The sequence below is a fragment of the Haliaeetus leucocephalus genome, unplaced genomic scaffold (assembly GCF_000737465.1).
Source record: "Haliaeetus leucocephalus isolate CR32 unplaced genomic scaffold, Haliaeetus_leucocephalus-4.0 Scaffold262, whole genome shotgun sequence".
NCBI classification, from domain to species: Eukaryota; Metazoa; Chordata; class Aves; order Accipitriformes; family Accipitridae; genus Haliaeetus; species Haliaeetus leucocephalus.
The window spans coordinates 10244825-10267499 of NW_010972698.1; the positions used below are offsets into that span (position 1 = coordinate 10244825).

Sequence of the window (22675 nt, forward strand, 5' to 3'; positions counted from 1 at the left end):
GGCGGGCCGAGGCGGAGGGCCAGCCGCTTCAGGAGGGCCGTGCTGGACAGTTCCCGGCGGGGCAGCGCCGGGGGCAGCGCCGGGGGCAGAGCCCGGGGGCAGCGGGGGCAGCAGGGGCAGAGCCCGGGGGCAGCGGGGGCAGCAGGGCCAGCACCTCTCCTCTCTTACGGCCCCTCGGTTTAGCACGCGTTGGCCTGACTCCGCCAGCACGGCGTGAGAGTATCTCCGGTAAAGGCTGCGTGTACCCTCATCTGTGATCAGATGCCTCTCAAACGCAGAAATCAAAGCCACGGGCTGTGTTTAAGAGCCTGGACGGTGCGATTGTCTTGGTTTAGCACCAACGCGTCAGGCCAGCTGGCCCCGATCCTTTCACCTAAACGCATGCTCTCATTTTACATCTCAGGCTGTTGTGGCAGCTGCTCCGTGATTGAGGAAAGCCCCAGTTGAAGCGCGTTGGAGTAACGCTATCTATTCATCCCATTAATCCTTGTACTACTGTATCAGGCTGCTCTCCCTCCTTCATCTGTTGGCAAAATGGGGAATGTTCTAAAATCTCCATGAAAAGATGGCAAAATATTTCTCTAACTTTTTTAGCTAGTGAGGAAAAAATCCCATACATGGAGTTTTAAAAATTCCAAGTATCCCTTTCTGGGTGTTGGCCATTTTGCCTATTCTCGAGAAAGAGTCTAAAACTGTGACACCCTCCAGAATTTCTCCTTTCCTAGTACTACATCCCTGCAAACAGTCTTTTGCTTGAAATCAGTGGGGATCCATTTTTCAATTTAAAACAAGTGTTCACCCTTTGGACCCTGGCAAGGAACTGTGTATTCCATACTGGAGGATCTGTAATTAAACAGTAGGTGAAGTGCTTATTTATGTTGAATTTTTCTGGGTAACAAGTGTTCTACATGTAAGTGATGTAACTATGTGTATTGGTGACCTGCAGAACAGTTTGAACATGGAGTATGAGATTTGGATTTGCGCGTCCACAGCTCCACTGACAAAGGAAAACACAGAGTTGGTTTAGGTCACTCGCTTTGTCTTTTATTTCCCCATGACTGGTAACTCATCTGGGAACAGGTCATTCATCTGGGGATATCAATGTTCATTTCTTGGCTAATGACAACAGTCTTTGCTTAAGGAATGTCATGGAAATATGCAAGTGCTGTCCCTTGGAATTCATCTTAGAAGAATTAACTCGGTGCAGAGCTGGAGTTCCTTTGCTCCACAACCCAAAACAGTTTCACTCACAAAAACATGAAGGGTGAAAGGCAGAGACTGAGACAGGAGAGTGGGACTGTTGCCTTTTGTACTTTTGATTGCTTAATTTTTGCTCTGAGAACTGGAAATAGGATTCCTAGCGGACAAAATGTACCACATGTTTCATCATGATGAGAGCACATGTTGGAGCTCCTTGTGTGTATCAGAAAGGTCGCATGTTATGATGATGTTTTACAAAAGGCACTTGGGTCACTGTGCAAGTACAAGAGATGTGTGATTAATGTGGGGAGCTATGACAAGGAGCTGATCAGTAGCACTGAACATGAAGCAGTAAAACAGAAGATAAAGACCAGAAATCTGGATGATGTCTATCATTTCTAGTAATGTCTTTTCATGTCAGCTTTTAGTCCATGCCATTGATTTATTCTGACTGGGTTGGTCTATTTAAAAGCATGTACGTGGGAGTAAGGGCATTGCAAGAAACATTGTGGGAGAGAGATTAATTAGAATTTAAAAATTAGACCTGTAATGTCCTCACATTTAGGAAGTTTCAGATACACATCTGGTTAGGCAGGCACTGGTTCTAATCAAGCCTTGAGCTGAGAAACCTGATCTCCGGACCACAACTTTGTAGCTTATTAAAATCCCTAAAACTAATAGGAAATACTGATACTCAATCCAATGTTTTATGCACTTTCCCAAACAGGTCTGCTAAATTATTCTATTGAGTCACATTATGAAAATGTGTTTACTGTTTGTCCCTGAGCATTAGTGCTGCTTAATATCTCTGCAGTCTTGCTCTCCAGCTAAACCATACTTAGAGGTATCAAATGTGATGATATTTTTATAGCCAATTTTAAGGTTTGTCCCTGAGCATTAGTGCTGCTAAATACCTCTGCAGTCTTGCTCTCCAGCTAAACCATACTTGGAGGCATCAAATGTGGTGATATTTTTATAGCCAATTTTAAAGCTTGTTCAAATGGTGAAAGGCCTTTCTACTTAAAAGAAGACCCTGGATTATTAAAAGAAGATCCTTGGATTATTTGTTATAGGAAAAAGCAGAGAAAGTAGGTTTTTCTGTATTTGCAACAAACACTGGGAGTGCAAAACGTGTCAGGGGAAGTGTATTCAAATCTATTTCTAGTCTATGGAGAAAAAAGAGAGAAAACTAATGTGCCACGTGACAGGGGGATAGGACAAGAATATAGGCCAAGAGGAAACTTGCTGTGAAAAAAGGAGCTTCTTGATACCAAACTATTCACAAATCTGGATCAACTTTTGACTAATTGTTTTGACTGAAAAGATGGGAACACTGAATTTAAAAATATTTGTGCCAGTATTTTTAGAGGGAATTTCAGAATAGCACTATTTGTTTAAAAAGTAACATGAATCAAAAGAAGGCAGCTAAGCAAAAGTTAAATAATCTTAAAATGTCAGAAAATATTGAATTATGCAATGATTGAAATATCTTAGTCAAAACAGAATAAAATTTCTCAAAAATATTTCCTGTTCAGGGAAAAAAAAAATAATTATTTAACCCCATTCTCCTCCATCATCTCTCCCTACCCCCAAGACTGACGTCTACCAAATTTTCAGATTCACAACAGACCTAAAAATAGTCTGCTTTTTTAAGCTGTAAATAGGACAGATGCTCATCATGGTGATACTAAACTAGTGAAGAACACCTAAACGGGAAGCATGAATTTACAGTGTATGTAACACAAGGTGTATTTCATTCCTAATTGATTTTTGATAGCAACCTGCACCTGAATTGCCATATGTCTAGCCAGTAGCTAGAATTACACTATCCCAGATAATAAGCTATAATCTGAATTGGAAGCCAAAATACATAAATCTAGCCTTCTACCATCAGTATGTGAATTCTAGATAGTGTTTTAAAATCACTGTGCAATTAACAACAGCAAAAGGCAGTTTCTGGGTTATAATGACTGGGTTGGGAAAGGAAGAGGATGGCTTGAGCTGTAATTGATTGTTAATCGCTAGTGGATGTCAGGTCTCATGGACATTATTCTCACTCTGTTTTGAAAAAAAAAAGAGAGAAAAAGGGTTTATATTTTATGGGTCCTTCTCTTTCCTACAGTAAGTGAGGTTTCCTAGAGACCTGTGCAGTAAGCAGATGGCTGTAATTTGTGTTATCTCAGTGCTTTATCCAGTTTATAGCCTTAGCCTAAAGAGAGTTCTCTGTCTGCTAAAGGCCTCCTTTCCTCCCTATTTCAATCTGCAATATTGGAGCTCTTAAACAGGGTGGGATACCTGTGTGAGTTAGTGGAGCAGCTCCTCAGGTGAAGATGCTAAGGTGGCAGGTACTTGCAGGGCTAAACCACTATGTTTTTGGCATGAGAGCTTAAACATGAGGTTAGGTCTACACTTTGGCCATCAGTGGAAAGTGATTCTGGAATGAAAGGAAAAGGCAGTTGCAGGTGAAGGTCAAGCACTCACTAAATAACCCCGGGTATGTCAGTGAGGCCAGGGAGGCTTTTTTTCCTCCCTAACTGTGAAAGTCTGTGCAAAAGAAAAAATATCATCAAGCACTAAAGAGTACCAGCACACAGAAATGGAGCAAATCTCTGTGCGTCCTGCAATCTGCTTGTGCTTCACCCCAGCTGCTCTAAAAACCCACATAAGCAGGAGCAAGCCGACCCCATTTGCATTGGGAAGGAGACGCTCTAAGCAAGAGAACTTTCCAGGCAGTCTGACTGTTCACTTAACAGATAAGCAAATATAAAGTGGCTCAGCTTTGGATCTTAACAAAATGACAAAGAATAAATACTGAATAGGGAACTAATCAGCTGCCAGCTGATACCTTTGTTATGGTTTGTGCAGACAAAAAACTGAATCCTTCATGAAACTCCTAAGTAGTTCAGACTGACTGTGGCATGGAAAAATGATCTGCTGGAACATCGGGAGTGTCACTGCCAGCTTTACAAACATGTTCACCACCTTAAGTTAAGCAGCAATCAGTTAACTCCTTGTAAAAAAGTTCTCAGAGACAGAACTTCTGGAAACAAAAGGGACAGGGTCACTTTTCTTTAAAAATGATAACCTTAGCCTCAAGGAAGATCTCTAATTCCAGATGGTGTAAATCAGTTGCACTCAACTGTTGCAGTTTGGAGAGCTGTGGCATGGGAAATGCAGGTGTCGTCCTCTCTGCAGTTACCAGCACTGAACTCCAAGGGAAAAAACTCTCAGCAAAGAAACGCTTTGTGAAAATAGCGTATTTCCCTGTAGCTTGGCACATCTGTTCCTCCTGACTTGGGAAGGTAATATGCCATATGAATCTCACCCATAAAGAGACACCCACCAATTCCCATAGGACGGTTAAAAAGAATAATTTACCATGGGCTGCAAAGCTCATTACATGTGAAGAAAGACAAGAGCTGTAGCACGTTAGGGACTTATCAGCTGCAGCACCAGCTCCAAGGCAAGGGAAAGGCCCCTTCCCTTCAGTCTCAGACTGGCTGTCTAGCTCTCCAGGTCAGTGGAAGTTTGCAGGAAACTGCAGCCAGGCCAGGGTGTTACTGTTTACCCAGCACAGCTCAAGAGGGAACACAAACAGCAAAGCGAAGGAAACAGAGGCAGCGGGACAGTGGAGGGGAAGGGGGCCTGCTGTCCAGCCACGGGGACAGAGCCAGGCAGAAAAATCAAGCATGCCGCACACAAAAGCAACTCAAAGGTCAAGTGCCTACAAGAACATTGTTTACCTTCAGGCAGTGAAGCCCTTCATTTTTAAGTTCTCGTTCTGTGTAGGAGGAGATTAATTGCTGCTTGAGATGAGCTTAGGGAGGGTCCCTTTTAACTCAGCAGTGTAATAGCAATTGCCCGGGGAACGTGCAGTTCTCTCTTCAAGCCTCTGCAGTGACAGCATGTGAACACTGATATGGGACTCCTTTGCCTCGCAGTGACATCTGTTCTTTTGTTTAGTGTTAACTGTAATATAGGTGGCTATCTACCAGGAAGTAGTGGAGGTCTGTAATTATGTCATGCTCACTTGCCATTTGAATCCCACTCTCCAGAGGGCTCATGGGCCCCGTCCTGCCAGCTGATGAAGCTGAGGGACTTAAAAGCCCTCAGCATTGCAGCCCAGGAACACAGCATGTTGTAGACTTGGGCTCCCTCCTACAGCTCTTTACTCTTCAGCATTGTATCACCTGCCTGTGTGTTCGGAACATCCTCCCGAGATGCACACACACAATTTTGTACAGGATTTTGGGTGCTTTTCATTTCTGCTCGTGTTTCGTACACTGTGATGGCAATTTGTCTCATGATATTTGTATCATATCTAAAGCTGTGGAGATAACATCACCTCTCCCTTCAGATACTATCCACTAGCCCATAGAGATGATAAGCACTGAATGGCCTTGGAGGACAGTCATCCATGGCTGTTCATGTCTGTGAAATTCCTGAACATTCTCATTTTGCTTCTCACTTTGTTCCTGCTAAAGATAATTCTCTCACCCTCACTATTTATTTTCTTCATTCCATCATACCTTAGCTAGGAAGCCTGGGCAGAGTTTCACAGGTTATTTAAATTAATGTTTTGACATAATCCACATGAAGTTTGTCTTCATCAAGGTCAAAAACACTGAGGAGGTTTATAATCTGTTCTTTACATTAATGGGATTATTAGCAGTTAAGTGACACTTTGGTCAGAGTATTTTGGAAAGCTTTACAAGGAAGTTGCCTAGTCTGCTGCATTCCTCCTGGTAACCCATCAAAGCTTCTTCTAGGTACAGGAGTAACTTCTATAAAGTCACTTGATTTGAAACTGGATCTTTGAAAATAAAGGACTTTTCAGTTTGGCAGCCCAATGAAAAGAATTGGTGGTGGAATGTTTAGATTAAACAGAAAGCAGCATATTTTCTCTTTAGACAAAACAAAAGTGACTGCAAAACCCCCAGAAGCCATTCTGAGTCAACATGAAGCATTCTGTTTTGGTCAAATGAAATACATTCTTCCCCTGGAGATTACTGTTAGAAACACAGGAATATCTGTAGAGAAAAAATCACTCTAAAAAGTGTTACTTCAAAAATTGTGGAAGCAAAATGCTTCTCATTCATTGTCAAACAAATAAAAACCAACATGGAAAGATTCATTTTTTTAAAAAAACAAGTCTCCATACTTTGGCTGAAATTATATTTCAAGCATCAGGAGAATTCATAAACTCTGACTCCTCGATTTTAGGCAGACATAGACTTTGTAGAAAATATTGACCAGCTTTACCTGAAGTCGCATTATTAAGAACAGGTCTCCTACATTAGCTGCTGCCAGCCGCAGACCTTGGGTAAGGCTCAGCAATTAGCAGTTACTGAGTGGATAAGAAATGGAAAGGAAGAAGTGGGGGAACTTTGTGTGTAATTTTGGCTGTCAGGCTTTCATTTAGAAATTCTTTATCACTGAGAAGGAGGGGATCATTACCTCTTCCTGCTGGGATGTCAAGTGGTGTCACTGAGCGAGTGCCACGAACTTACACTGCTTGCTCACCATAATATCTTACAAGGCTCCTCCACTTAAAAGTGATCTTTTAGGATATGATTTGAAGATACTGAAGGTCTTGATTCAGAATGGAAAACATCTTACTTTTCCCTTGGATCCAGCCCTTAATACTTGAGGAACAACAGAGAGGGTCCTGCACAGTGACATAGCCTATATTCCCATGTCACGTGGCCCTAAACATTAGGATATGGTGCCAAACCCTTCCACCAGTCTGTGCAAGACAGCCAGCTTATCTGCTGGGCTTCACACTGAGCAGACGGGACAGCATTTGCCTATCTCAGCTTGCTGAGTGTCTGGCAGCAAGTGTAACTGTCTCGGTGTCCCCAGCGTGTAAGAAAGAAGAAATGCAGCTCCAGCTCTGTTCTCACTGGTAATATCTTCTGGAAAGCAAGCCAAAGCCCAAGTCAGGGCTGTCACCCTGGCCCTGCATTTCTGCTTCTCACATTGGGATTATCTCTGTGAACTGTCAAGAGAATTAAGGAGGCAGAAATCAGCTTCAAAGACCATCAGAACCAAAATATGATCTCATGTGAGGGGTGCTTTCATGCACTTCCATCCTCTTTAGATTTTGCTTGGCGGGGAAGGGATGAAGAAGTTGGGGCTTCACATCTCTGGACTGTATTGTTTGATAAAGAAGAGACTGTGGTTGATGTGACACTCTACCCTGATGCAGTACTTGTACCACCTCTCCTCCTCATTCTTTGCATTAGCAAGGGAGAGCTCATACCCTTCCTTGGGAATGCCTTGCTGCTGGAGCTGACGAGCAGTGAGATGCATGCTCTGACAGGACAAGCTGATTGGATGCATCCCCCTTTTTCCTTCAGAACGGCCTTAACAGAACTTGTGCTCCCATATAAAAGTCTGTCTTACTTCAAATTTGATTTCCAGTTCTTGTGCTCTGGATTCCTGGCAGGACTGCACTCTGGCTCAAACCTGCAGTGCTGGCGCTTCATGGTGTCCGTATGAACTTTAGAAGGAGCCAGAACTCAAATTCTTCTAGTTACACTGTGTTCCCGTGAACATCAGTGCTGAAAACCAAATGTATAGAAACAAATTGCTCCCTCAATCCTGCCATGGTCCTAACTCACAGTAACACTGAGATGGTGAATCACCAGCAGCTGAATTGCTCTGGGTGGGGAGACATTGTTAAAATGTTCACCAATCTATGTGTTCAAAGAGTGAACCATGCTAGGCACAAAAAGGAATTGATGATTCTACCCCAGTGTACTTGGACCCTTGTGCAGCAACCAACGCTCATGTACTGGGCTCACATACATAATTTTGTGCCAATTACAGTATCTTGGTCAGAGGAGGTGGGAGTCATGTTTCTGAAGCAGTTATTTGAGAACTGGCTCTTATCATGGCCATAATTATTTCAAGAAACAGAGTAACAGCCCTGCTTTGCATAAAAAATAATAGAGGATGTCTGTTGCTGGCCTGCTCACCCCATGTCTGCGATGAGGACATTGCTTCTTTTAGCCCTACAGTTCTAGCAAAGCAGTACTACTGGGGTGTGTCAACAGGAATCAAAGCATGGGTTGGAAAGTTGGTTGAACTTTTCTAGACACTATTTGGCAAGACGTGACCAGTTCCAGTTAGTTACCACAGTAATGATGTCAGTCAAGTTGCTGATGGAGGGAAGCAAACCAGAATTGAGCTCATGCTCCTTCCTACTGATGCATTGACTGAGTGGTACAAAAAGGTGTAGCAAATCCCTTACTGCTACATAGAGCTAAGGAGAGCAAGGGGAAATCACTGCGAAAGCTGAGGCAGCATTTCAGCTGGTACAGAGAGCTCTTGAGCTGACCCCTGAGGACTATCTTACTTTGAGACAGTTGCTTTGCTGACAGTACCAGTATTTCAAATAGCTGAGAGCTGCAAGTCCTGACTTCTGTCTAGGCTGGGGCCTGGGATAGTCCGTTGGGAAGGTGAAGAGAATCTTTGCTTGATTTGTCTTTTTTTCCTCCTTCTCTAAGCCATGTTAAATTTTATATGTGCCCTAGGAAACAGTGTAGAGAGGACTCTCTATATTTTAACACAAAGTAGACAGCCTTGCCCTTTCCTTTGGCACAGCAATCTCAAAGGCTGAAATAAATGAGTATGTTCCTCACAGGGAAGTATCCATTTGGTTGGGAAGGGTAATTGCAGGAGATAGATAGAAGCAAATGACATTGGCTAGCTGGCTTTGGCAGCATTTGCAGTGGAAATGCCATCCACATGAGACTTTCTGACGTGAGCTCCTATGTCGGCAGCTAATTTGCAGTGAAGACTTGTCTTTACTGCTACTGGTTGAGAGCTGGCTCAGCAGAGACAGCGTATTCTGTGAACTGAGGGTGGGCTTCCCCCATGCACCCTGTTCTCTGACAGCAGCCACGAGAGAGTTGCTTGGGGGCTCTTGCCGTTCAGCACTGCAATGCCATCTTTGACCAGAAGCTGCCTTTCGCTGCAGAGATTATCCCTCAGAGTTGCAACGAAGTTAAACAATGCAGTTAAAAACCGCCCAACTATTTCTGCTCCAGCCCTAAGCTACGTTGTATTTTCAACAAGGAGATGGGCAACAGGAGAAGGGGATTACAATAAGCAAGGGGGTCTTGCTTATTAATTACGATCCTTGGGACTTGCAGCTGCAGCGGGAAGCAGAAAAGGCCTTGGGAACAATTATTCAGGATTAAGATCCTGAGTTCTCCCTCCCTCCAGACTGTCAGTGCACAGCTGAGGCATGGTGGCTGACCCTGCCGCCTTTGGGTCCCTTATGATCTGACTGATGTGCAGGGGTCACAGCTCAATTGCACCGGGGGGGAGAGCTGCTGAATGCCAGATTCTGACAGAGCTTAGAAACTCCACCAGGGAGGCTGTAAAAACAGAAGCAAGCACAGGAAATAATAGCCAATAAGCAGGGCTTCCGATACAATCATGTTCTCATTTCGGTGTCAAGCAGCAGGCCAGGAATGAAGGGAAAAAATACCATTCCCCTTCCTTTTTTGGCAATAATGGCTTGTAACCTCAGAGGAATCTCCAGCCTTCAGGGTCTGGCTCAACATTTTCTCACTCCACCTGGCTCAGTCTCATAAACACCCTGCTAAGCACTCCTCTCTCCACAGAACGTCCGGAGAGATGTTGTTTGGACCTCACCCTTGTCTGGCACTCACAGGGAACTGTGAGTTTCTTCACTTGGAGACAACTGATGGGTTTCACAGTGATGTCCAGACACCGTTGGACCAATTTCCTTAAAAAGGCATGTTTAAATATTGAAGAAGATCATAGGTACATTCTGAATGCCTTACTTAACTCCACAATTCGTACAGCCCTCACTGAAGAACAGCTTTCTTGTCCCCAAAACAGCCTGCTGGCTTTCAACAAATATACACAGAAATTGAATGGGAGGAAGAGCATGCCCTGAGGACAGCATCCATGCTGAGGTATAAATAGCTTCATTTCACTGGGGCCAAGCAGCTTCCTCAGACTGGCAGGCCAGATCCCAGCAGGCACTTGCAAGCTTATAGACTGAACTGCTGTGGCAGAGCTCTGCTTTGGGGTGGATGAGAGCTGGCTTGCTAGGAGATGGACCAGAGGGGTCCCCACTGACTTACCTTTCTCACTATTTCACCCATGGAGTGCGTAGTACAAGCTGGTTCATTTTCTACCCACTTTTCCTTCAATAACTTTTAAAGCACTTTTAAAGGAGGCTGAGTAAGAGCTTGTAGAGCAGGGACAGCATATGACACAATTAAATTGCTTCTGAGAGAGGACAGGCTTGGAGGGTGATTTAGAGGAAACAGCCATCCAGTGCTGTTTTTCAGGGGAACCTTGGCACAGCAGTCTCAGGCAACCAAGAGGACATCCTGCGATTTTTTTTTAGATTAGCACTGTTCCAAGTTCATCGCTGGCAAGCATTTCATAACTTGAGACATTTTCTTAAGAAAAATGCTCAGGCAGTCCCAAAAGATCCATAACATTTCCTGCACGTGCTCCCACCATAGAGTAATGAAGGCCTGGGTAGCCAGCCAGGGCACTGAATCAGGATAGAGAATTGAGTTTTCGGTGCACTGTTTCCTGATGCGTAGGCATTGGGCTGGGTTAACAATATTAGATGTGGGGCATCTGAGCAGTGCGTAATGAAAAAAGGAAACAGCTCAGCGCAAGAAGTGGGATGGATAAAGCAACCAGGGCTTAGAGTAACAGGGAAAAATTAAAAAAAAGGAAATAGAAAGGGAGAAAAAAATGACTGCAGGAACTAACAAGTAACACCAAAAAGCTACTTTCCGATAAGAGGAAGACTTGCTGGGAAAGCAGGATAAGGGCAGAAAGGGACTATTTTCAACAGACATAAAGAGACAGGAAAATGTCATCCACATGAAGCAAACAGGTGTGTTCACCTATAGTACAGAAGTTGAATTTAGCTGTGTGGGTATATCACAAGCCCCTTGGGATGGAAGTCATGCCTCATGATAGTTTCACCATCATGAGCATTACCATGAGACTATCAGAACTGCCCAGCAAATATATGTTTTCTGCAAGTATAAGTTTGCTGAACTATTCAAATAATATCAGACAAACTCATTGCCTCTCTAGCATTTGTTTTAGTAAGAGGATTCAAAGAATCACATTTTAGCATTTACTAGAAAAATGAAATTAATTCATTTGCATGAGTATTTGTGGGGAACTGAATAATAAGCCTATTCACCACCAATGGAGTTCATGTCATCCCCTATTCAAGACACTAAAAGTCAGCTCCTTTATCTGACTACTCACAGTGTCAGCTTGGAAGATCCAAGATGATTCAGTGGTTTTGTAATGCATTTGTCAAGTAGATTTGAAAAAAAACAAAACAGCATTTTTGGGGAATATTCTTCTAACAAAAGTTTGTATTATTGAAATAGTTGTTCAGTATGTTATATTCAGTTAATCAGAGGACTACACTCCTCCGAAGTTTCTGCTTCCATTTATTATTGGTTCTGAACTCAATGATTCTGACACATGGGGAGAGGCAGCTCAAAGAGAACAGAAATGAGCAATGGGCCATTTTTTACAATAAAATATGTATAATGCAGTTGTCCAGCTTTGCTAAGTATGTCTCACAGATGTGAAGGACAAAGCAGTATACAAATGTGTAGGAGAGAGAGGAATTACAAAGAATGTTGTGGGGGAGTTTCATGCCTGGGGAGGAAGGGAAATAGAGAGGACTTGGCTATTCAGGATGGATCTTAGGAAAAGCACTGTGAGAGCAAAACCCTTTAGGATAAAAGAATTTAGTCTTAAACGGAAAAGAGGTTTAAAGAAATCAGTGTATCAGTTATTTGGAACACAAAACTAGATGGGACAATCCAGTTTTCAAGTCCCAGAATTGAACAAGGTAGGTAATTTCTGGTTCTCACATCTGTGCACCTGTGAATTCAGCTGGCGTGAAAATCCAAATATATCCAGCCTCTTCAAAATGTCAAAGCTGGTGCTTGCTGCAGTGCTGGGCTGGTGAGGAGGTGGGATTTGTGAAAGCGTCTGAATTGGATTGCTTGTTCTACCTAGCACAGATCCCACAGTTGGACACAGCTTATATTACCAAAAAGCTGTAACAAAAACCCAAAGTGAAATCCTTACCTTTAACAAACACATAAATCTTGGCCGCGAGATCCTCATTAGATGGGGAGTCATCATGATTGCAGATGAAGTAACCAGTGTCATTAGCTATGACTTTCCTGATGACGAGCATGCTGCAGCTTTGCCTTGTGTTATTGCGACAATTACTTATGTGCACTCGAGGGTCTTCCTTCTGGTCCCCCCTCAAAAGCCAGCTTACAGAAGGTGCTCCCCTGTCAACACAACACACCAAAATCAAAGATAGATTCATGATTTCAGACAAAATTTGGGCTTCCTTCTGGCCAACTCTTATCGATGTTCCCAGTGTTCCTACTCTTGTCATTTGCAAATGAATGATAAAGGTTGCCGGGTGTTTGCATTTCCACCTATAAGAAATTAAGGTGGATCACCCCACACTCTTCCCCAGAGCAGGGGAGATTCCTGAAATAGTCTGTGGGAACTGTAGCAAGCTAGCTCCTGGAGGAAAGTTTGATTTTTATTTGAACATACTTCCTGAACATGAGTTTGTTTTTATAGCACTGTATTTTAGCCACTACAAACATTAGAAAGCACTAGATAAAATTATATGTTTCTTCCAAGCTGAGGACTTTGCATATTTTAACAGCTAAATCAACTTATATTTTCTTATACTAAGGCTGCATGGAGAGAGGAGAACATTTATGTAACTTCGCATCACCTTTCTTGCTTAATCAGCAGTGACTCAGTCTTGATTTTTGTGAAGGGTCTGGAACTAATCAGGTTACAAATCTTAGAATATCTGCTCAAGACTTTTTTTTTCAATTCACCTTGTCACAGCAGTTTGAACATAAAGCTAGCGGGGCAGATGATACACCATTTCACCCACCTGACCCGTTCATTGTCTTATCTATGATCATAGCTAATGTCAAGTGCAATTCTACGTAGTTCACCAGCAAAAAGCAAGGCCTTTTGATAACCTGTTACAGGACTCAAAGAGAGCTTTCAACTGATCTAAGTTAGCTCGGTAAGAGGCACTGGTTGCGCTAGTACTGTTGTGCTGGAAACATCAGGCCACACCATGGCAGCAGGAGCTCTTGGAGCTCTCTTCTGCTTAGGCTGCACTTTGAGGGCTCTGATGATGTATTACTACATGCTATACATGATTATGAGATGAAGATTATGGTCTTTTTGTAGCAGACTGGTTTTTGGTGGTCAATGTGGAAACTGGTGGGGTATGGGGGTCCATGGATTTTTCTGGGGAGGAAGTTAGTATTAGAGAAAGGCAGTTCTGTCTGTGTTTGCAGAGATAAGCTGCTCTTCAAAAGGACAGGGGGTTGACTCACCCCTTCTCACTCAGTGAATTCCCATTGACCCAATGGCATTTGCTGAGCTGAGGAAGGAGTAAGAACCTCTGGATTTCCCCAACTGCATGTCGCCAGGGAGAAATCTGGTCCAGACACGTCAATTCAGTGTAGAGATGCTAATACCAAACGTGTCTAACAAGCAAGCTGTGTGAAGTTTCCAGTTAGCTAATAACTCTAACTTCTCATTCTGTGCCGGTGGCTTTGTAGTGGTGCAGTAGGTGCAATAAGGGAACGTGTTTGCCAGCAAATTCAGTGACACTTAAACAAACATCCTCTTGGCGCCCGTTTCTGCCCGTCCTTTTGTCTCCTTCCTGAAGATGATGCGGACATGGGGCTGAACTCTTGAGGTTATTCCCAGCACAGAGCTGAACAAGAGCACTGGGAAAAGTGTGAATATCCTCTCTGGTGAACAGCCTCACCCTCGTTTTTGGATGCACTGTTGACTTAGACAACCCCACCTCATCCGTCATACCAGCTTCCTGTCCCTCAGAGCACTGAATTATTTTTTGACACGGAGGTCCCTACCCAGTGCTCTTTCCCTACCTTACTAATGTTATTAATGACGTAATGACCGCTTCTGTCAAGAAATGGGACTCTTGGCCGGAATATGGAACAATGCCACTTCACATTCAGACACCCAGGTCCCAGCATGTCATCATGTCCCTGCCCCTCTACCGTCACCCGGTCTGGTGTCCATCAGGGCTGGAAATCTGCAACAGTGGCTCTGCGGAGCAGGTCAGGGATTTCACACGCCTGTGCTTCCTTACATGTGCCCACTTTTTCCTCCTGCATATTTTATCCTGGTGGAAGATGAAGACTTTGGCTATGGCTTTGGGATTTTCACACATCTGGCGGAGAGGAGTCACAGCAGTAGCTTTGCCTAGGCAGCCAAAAGCCAGGAAATCCTGGCCAAGAAGCTCAAATGAATGGAGTTTAAGGGAGAAGGGATGTTCACACAGAGGTAGCGCAGTCTTCAGCAGTTACCTGCTCAGTCTGCTGCCTGGTGCTGTGCTCCACACAGCACTAATGCCCCCTGGAAGTACGAAGGACTTCAGAGCTGCCGACATCCAGGGAGGACCTGATGTAGGGAATCTTGAAGTGTAGAAATCACACTTCTAGTTTCTATTCCCAGCTCTTGCGTGACCTGAGTTAAGGAACTGAAGAGCTCCAGGCCTCTGTTCCCATGCTAGCATGGCAGCATGCTAGCATACTTTTCTGGTTCTCAGATCTGTCGTGTGGATTTATTGCTTTGCATCCATAAAGCAATTTGGGACTGAAGTGCTAATAATTTCTTCATCTATTTATTCATCTGGTGATATGAGAAAAATAGCATGTTCCTACAGATTAAAAAGGCAGTGGATGGAGGACTGCTGTAAAGTATTGATTCAATTGGCCTGGAACACTACACCAAACTCATGTCCACATAATGTGTTTTATGAAGCACTGCATCTAGATTTTAAAGGACTGTTTAAACTTTATTGCCATCATGCTTGCTCCTTGCCAAACTAAAAATACCACTGTAAGGTTGTTTTGACCTCATAAGCCACGCCGCTAGCTGGAGGTATTTGGAAAAAAATGCCTTACACTCCAGAAGACATCACAAATTTACACAGTGTGCGTAAATTTACCTTTCACTATAACAACGAATTAAATAGAGTAGGACAAAAATCAGAAGGGACGTATGTGTCAGCATAAACTGCAGCTTAGATTCACCTTCCCACTGCTTTTTCTTACTGTTTCCAGTAACTTCTGTTGCAAAAAACCATCCACGTAGTGGCTACAGTCAAGGGGACTTTGCAAGAAGGTGTAAAAATAATGTGTGTGTGAGAGAGAAACTGTGATAGTTTGTATTACCTTAAGCCTTCTCTCCTACAATGCTCTCAGAAAAAATTAAAAAGCAATCTCTCACAGTAGCTTGGCATATAAATCACACTCAGAACAAGTAACACCTACGTACATCTCAGTCTGAGGCCTTCTGTATGACCGAGCAAGCTAATGTATGTTTAACACAACAGAAAGGGCTCCGACTCTTTGTATTATGTATAGTTGTGTGCCAGTCGGCTGTGACCAAACGCTATATCCCCCCTTTTCAGAGGATCATGTCCCTGTAAACACAGGCCATTACCAAAATTTTGCTTGTTTCTTGCACAGCTAGTTTTCACACATTGTGCCAAGAACTGGAGAGCTGCTGTAATTTACAATATCAGCAGTCTGGTTTTTTATGAGTGCTGGTTATCTTTGATTTAAAGAATATGATATGTTTAAACAGGTCAGGTCTTTGAATGTACACATACTAACTGCTGTTTATTTAAATGTCATTTTATAGGCTAGATGGTATTTGAGGTTAGGAAGTTTAAGCTGATATATATATATATGTAAAGAGCTAATGACATGCCCTGGTGATCTTGTTTGTCATTTACTTACGGACAGGGAGCAAAAGAGTGATTTTAGCTGCAGAGGAGATTAATCTGAACCTATTTTCAGATGAGGATTTTCCAGCCATGTCCTTAAGCATGGTACATCCCTCTCCCATAAGCTTTCCCTTGTGCTGACTCAGGATTTTGCTTGGGCCCCTTTACAGCATAAAGAATCTGGCCAAGCTGAATGCTGATCTGAGACTTTCCTCCCTGCTCTATTACAGCCCGTCAATTTCTCCTCCACGCAGAAATGCATGTGAGGGTAAACAGCACTGCTTCCCAGCTGGCTGTGCAGCAGTCTTTGCTCTACCCTACCCAGAAATTGTACTGTGCCAAGGTAATCAATACAGCGAAGGAAATCCAGTGTGGCTGGAGCAATGCTTACCTGCATTTTATTTTTAGCGTGTCTCCTGGTAAGATGACAATGTGGTCTTTTGCAATGCTTAGCGTTGGTTTCTCAAAAAATTCTTCCTCAGCAAGACCTGACCCAAATAAAGAAGAAATCATCATTAGACAGGCTATTCAGTATGGTTAGAACAGGCACAATACAGTTGAGGCAAGCTTTTTGTTTTGTAAATAGTTCCTAATTTGGGGGCCTACACAGTGCTTGCATTTATACTGATGCAATTCAGTTGAGCGTGGAGTTAGTCGTGAGATCCCCTTAGTTTGTTTTTAGTTTCCTTTATTAATCTCTTTCTTTTCTAACATTGAACACCTGCATTTCTGCTAATAGTCTTTCACTCTTTTTATTTATAGCTAGTGTTATTACTGAATTATTGCAGTTTTAGGAGAACAGATTCATTTCAAAAGGATTTTACACACATATAAAAGTGGAAGGAGTCAGGTCTTTGGGAAATAATTTGATGTGTGAGCTTATACGTTACATTTTAATCAGTGGGAGAAGAGAAGACAAATAATTCTGGGGAGCAATTCTTTGATTCATAACTGTGAAGCATCTGCTATATTAAAAGGAAATCAAAAAGCCTGCTGTTTTCCAAAGCACCATTCACAAATACTGCATTTGAACTAATAGGGAGCTGCTTGCTTTGTGGGCATTGTGGCTGTATACTGGTGTAATGCTCCAGGGCAAATTCGCAGTGGTGTCTCGGACACAATCATCAGTGCTAGTGTGACAAGGCTTGTCAGGTCTCTGATGACAATAGTTTTTAATGACAGTAGTGATAAAGGTCTCTCTCATCACCATCTCCTGGCTCCGGAAATGTCTTCTGAATGTGAAACTATCCTCAGTGAGATGCATATCTGAGTGTACATCTATGACAATATAATTTTCAGAAAGTGAAACTGAGAAGGAACAGAAGTGAGGTTGGCCAAGCTGGTTTTCTTGTCCAAATTCAAAGTAACGTAATCAAGGAAAGAAGAAAACAGACTTAGATAAGTATCTCAATTTCCAAAGCTCTGACATTAAAGCTGTATGTTTTCTTTCCCCTCCTGCTCTTCAAATCTCTATCTCCTCCTTTGCCTTGAACTTGATAAGCCAGAAATCTTTAGCTGGGCTTATAACAGAGGCATTATTCTCAGCAGAATAGTGAAGATAACATATCTAGCAAAAAGAGAAACATTAGGGTTTAACTTTTCAACTGGATGAAACAGTGATTTTCTTGCCTCCCACCTCCCAACTCTCATCTCTTTTTTGCTGGATTTGAGTAAAATGCTCTTAGCGTGGCATGTTCTCTCAGTGTGGGGAGTCAATCACTCCCACTTTGGAGAGTCTGGCTTCTTCCATGAGCCATTCAAATTCCCATCAGTAACTCTGCAGAGGTCAGCTAATCTCACAGCACCAGAGAATCCTTCCCAAAGGGGATCCTGCCCAGACAGCATGTTGCTGGACTCCCTTCGAAGGCATAGTGACCCTTCCTATAGACCTCTAGCTGAGACTTTAAACTACTCCTGGCCGTTGCTTCAGCACCAGAGACATCCCCCCCCCCCCCCCCCCCCCCCGCCTAGTTTTGCATAACCGATGACACTGTAGCTCTGTCTCCAAAGTCCTTTGCAGAATTAGAAGTTGGAGTCTGGCCAACACAAACTCCCTCCACTGCATGTGTGTGACACTATTTAGCATGGCCCTACCTAAAAACTGCTATTGCACGTAATGCTGTGGAAGCAAAGTAGCCAGTGCGTTCCAGCCCTGCAGTTCCCGTTTCTTTCAAGAAGTACCATTACTCCTAAACACATTCAGGATGACATGTGCAGGGTGCATCATCACATTTATCAAAGAATCAACAGAAAAAGCCCCAAACTCTGCAGGAGGAGACACTGTCAGGCAAGTATGGCCTTGCACTTGGCTCCGAGTGCCCTCCGGTTTCTAGAAACAACCAGTTCACACTGAGCGTGGGTTGAGCTTTGGCACGTGGTATTTCACGGTGCTGAGGTATTTCACATCTTTTAAGACCATGTGCTGAGCTTTGCAAAAACAATCCAAAACATGGCCAACAGCTTTGGATATGTTTGTCAAGTGTCACATAATTTGCTAGCGGAGGGTTGTTTGGGTCCTGTGTAGCTCACCCGGGACACAGCTACTACTGGGATCTGTTCTGGGCTGTTTATGCTGTGACTTCAGGCAGGTGCCGCTTCGACTTAGAAAATCCTGGGGTTTGAAATAATCCTTTATTTCTTTCCTCTTGTGCCTTCAGTTGTTCTTAGGGCTTAAGGGGGCTTAGCTAATGTCTCGAGCTGGCCTTTTGAACAGGCCTGAATTTTACCTCTCATGAGCAAGTGTGACACTGTCAGAGGGGTCTGGAGTGCAGTGCCAGGCAGCTGGCATTAGACTTAAGCTGCCATTGTGACCAGAGAGCAATGCAGGCCTTGGGCTTTTATAATATTTAAGACTGTTTTTGCTAAAAGAAAGAAGTATTTTTCAATTATTCTGTTTATACTTCTGAGCTACTTCTTTCCCAAAGTTTATTTTGGCTTCGGGAGCTGAAGAAAAGAATAAGCAAAGTGTAATTTCAGTGCTTTTCTACCCCATGGAGGACAGGAGGAGAAATTCCTCTGCCACACACACATTTGATCACAGCTGCCAGGTGACAGAGGGTTTATATAAACACAGCATGTGCCCTTTCTGGCACACCAGAGCCAAAGCTGAGTGGACTGGAAAAAAAAAAATTGAGGGCAAAACAGCAAGTAGTGGGGAAAAGGTTAGGCTGTGCTACATCAGTGTGCCTAAATGCCAAAACTGGCAGGATGATGCCCTGCAAAATTTTTAACCTCCCATGGTCCCTTTAAAGCTGGATTTCATTTTTTGGAGACAAAGCTGGGGACAGCCCTTGGGCATGTTGGGTGAGAAGAAAGGGATCTACTCCACTTTCACATTTGTTTTATATATTTGAGGAGACTCATGGCTTTAAGAAGGTGTTAGGATGCTGCAAGCAGCTCCCTGCAGAGAGAAGCAGGCATGTAGGCTGCATCGTGTTTGGCAGTGCATACCGTCTTTCCACAATCCTGCACCCTAACATTCATTTAGCTTTGGAGTCTCATCCACAGCAGTCAGTGGTGCCAGGGGAACTGGGATGGAGGTAGATACTGTTTAGCTTATACAAAGACTGAGTCTTCTGGGACATGGTGTGGTGTGCAGGTCTCTTACTTGCTGGTAGGCTTTTGATTCCAGGAGGTGTGAAACACAGGCAGGTGCAATCTAGTTCTGGAAAGGGCACAGTTAACCCAATGTTGGCATCCCGTAGAAAAGCATTGTTTAAATACACCATATAGCTTAGTTGCACTACTTTTCCTTCTTAGAATGAATGTGAATGTTCACCATTTAAATGTATTTCATTTTGGTTTTATGGCTTTAATCAATAAATGTCTCACACTCCTCAAGAAAAGTTTTTCATAGCTACTCTGCACTTTATATAAAAACTCTCAGACTTGAGGAACATCTCTCTGAGGTAGTACTCAGTGATATGCTATAAAACCAGGACCTACAACCTGCCCAGGGTGGGGTGGGAGACCCATGCTGCTGGACCAAGTCCTGCTGAAGCTAATGTTCTCTGATTGCACAGCTCAGATTACAATGTCCAGGCCTAAAATAACATTCTCCTCTTCTCTGCTAAATAATTTTGGTCCTGCTGTAGGGCTACAAGGGTCATAAAATTAAAAACAAGTACTCGCGCCAACCATTTCATTACCATAGCAAAGCTCTGCAGAGGAACAAACAGCTTGGCAGCTCTGTTCTGCAGAACGATGTATAAAGGCCCAGGAAACAGCATTGGTACCATGGCTGTCCCTGCTGTTTTCTTTGTGAAGCTAACACTGCTGCCTGGTTGGGGTGGGGAACCTGGTGCAGCATCCTTTCTTAGATCCTCTGGCATGGTTTGGGATAAGATGCTAGAATGATAATACTGCAGAATTAGCAGAAAGCCCGTTGCCTCCTGCAGAGCTACAAATAGGTTTTAGCACAACATCCCCTCTGTAAACCAAGGGAGAAAGACAAGCTCCTCCTGGGAAGTGACTTGTTGCATCTGATGTTAGGTTCCTGCCCTCAATTACTTGTTGGCAACGCAAGTTGCCTACAGCAAGACTCAAGAGCATAGTGTCACCAGGCTAAAGATAGCCCATAGCAAGAGCCATGAGTCAGGACAGACCTTCTGTCCAGAGCCTCATTGCACCATTTCTAATTCTGTGAGTTTATTCTTACCTTCAGTTTAGACTTTAACATTCTGCTCTTGATGGTGAAAACCCCAAACACAGCACAACCACACAAATCCTTGGGATTGAAATGTGAAAGGTTGACTGATACATTAACCAGGGAAGAAAAGTATATTGAAAACTGTTTTTCCTGGGATAATCTGATTTTGCAGCACAGCCAACATTAAACATGGGAGGATCCCCAGGCAGAGGGTAATGTGTGACCTCCCTCACCTCTCTGTCAGATGATTTCTAACTCTGTCTCATTTGGCTGAGGGAGATCCCTCCCACGCTAAGCAAATGCCTGATTGTTCATGCTAGGACCATCAGTGAGCATGAATAAAAACTATTTTTAATCTCTGTTTCTTACTGTAACAGCCTTCCTTCAAGCATCCTCTAGGCACTGTAACTACCCAGTAGCTAGCCCCAAAAAAGCACTCGCAAATGCTTGTGAGATTGAACGTATCTAGGTATCGTACATAGTGACAGCTAACGTCAATATGATATCTGATTAAGAGATCCATGTATCCCTTTTGGGCACTGCAGTGCACAGAGGAGGGGAAGGCTGAAAGAACAGTATCAAAGAGCACCTAACCTCTGCATCAGATGACAAAGAAATAATTGCTAGGCAAACCAGAGACTGCTGCGTTGACAGCTAAATGAAGCAGGTTAGACTAAAGCCCAGATTCCACAAGGACTTGGGCACACAAATAGCTTTTTGCACATGGTTGAACTCCAAGGACTATTCATGTGTGTAAAGTCACTCTTGTGCATAGATCTGGGCCCTAGGACACATCAGGTCCCATTAGAAAGGACTGGAAGTCAGAGTTTTAGAGCTGCTTTTAGTGGGGGGAGGGGAGAGGCACATACACAACATTTAAAAACTGTTTTGTTCATTGCTGGCAATAGACTGGGGATACTTTTGTAAGCCGTGCTTACCTTAAAGCATTTCTGAGTCAGAGCCTGGATCGGGAGCATAATCTGTGCTCTGAAAGCACTCTGGAATTAATGGGGGCTGTACGAACAGCGTGCGTGGCTCTGGTCACCTGTAATATGGTGACCACCAATAACATGGATTATGCAGATGAAGAGCTGTTACCTGTGCTGCCTGCCACAGAAAAACTGGTGAAGCTCAGTCTCTCCAAATGACTTTGTGTCTGCAGCAGTTAATGACATGAAGGAGAGACAACGTGCTTTCCTCCGAGATGCCAGGGTACCTCATCACAAGCACACAGTGTGAGCGCATCTAAAAAATGAACAGGTACCCATTTTAAAGGGTATTTTCATGACTATATCCCCAGGGAAATCCTATTTTCACTGGAATTAGAAAGCTCAAGGATTCATTGAAAAGCTGCGTGTGTTTAAACCAATGGCCTGTAATCATTTTAGGATTTATTTCAAGGTTACCTCCTGTGAAAAGAGAAGACACGACAGTACTGTCAGCATTATTGTATGACAAGCCTTGCAATATTTGGTGTGTTTATTAAGTCTTCAGCTGCTGGAGTCAGCTTTCACTTGTTATAATCAAGTAATTTTCTATTATTTTAAAGGCTTAAAAAGACAGCAGGAAATAACTAAAAAGACCCACCTCCTCCCTTTTTGTTGTGAATTTGGGTGGGAGAAGGATGTACAATTTTTGATTCTGCTAGACTCATGCATTGACATTATGTCCTATGCTCTCTATTCAAAATGTAAAATTTTCTAAATTAAATATTATTGCCAGCATTGACTTTCCCAGCAAAGAAGGAGGGATGCTCTTGTGGTGAAGATCTTGGCTGTAAGTCAGGAACAAACCTCCCAATTTTCTTCTTTCCTGCGGGCTAGTGAGTTCTGTGTCAGGCCACCTGATGGGTACCGAGCCAGTACAGAGGCCAAAGGCCTCTGTGATGGGCTGCAGCTGGGGAATGCGTAGGTCAGAAAGGGTTGTTAGAGGGTAACTTACCCTCTAGACCTAATGTGGTTTGC

The 22675-nt window shown here is 43.4% G+C and overlaps 1 protein-coding gene across 1 annotated transcript in view; it reads right to left on the reverse strand.

Annotated features, from left to right (window-relative positions):
- The window catches only part of LOC104832724 (vascular endothelial growth factor receptor kdr-like), a 135266-nt gene that overhangs the window by 81441 nt on the left and 31150 nt on the right, over positions 1-22675 (reverse strand). Inside the window, exons 2-3 of the mRNA XM_010569070.1 lie at positions 16455-16551; positions 12331-12542 (exon numbers count right to left, since the gene is read on the reverse strand). Coding sequence (XP_010567372.1) covers positions 12331-12542; positions 16455-16551 — 309 coding nt within the window. The remainder of the gene's footprint in view (positions 1-12330; positions 12543-16454; positions 16552-22675) is intronic.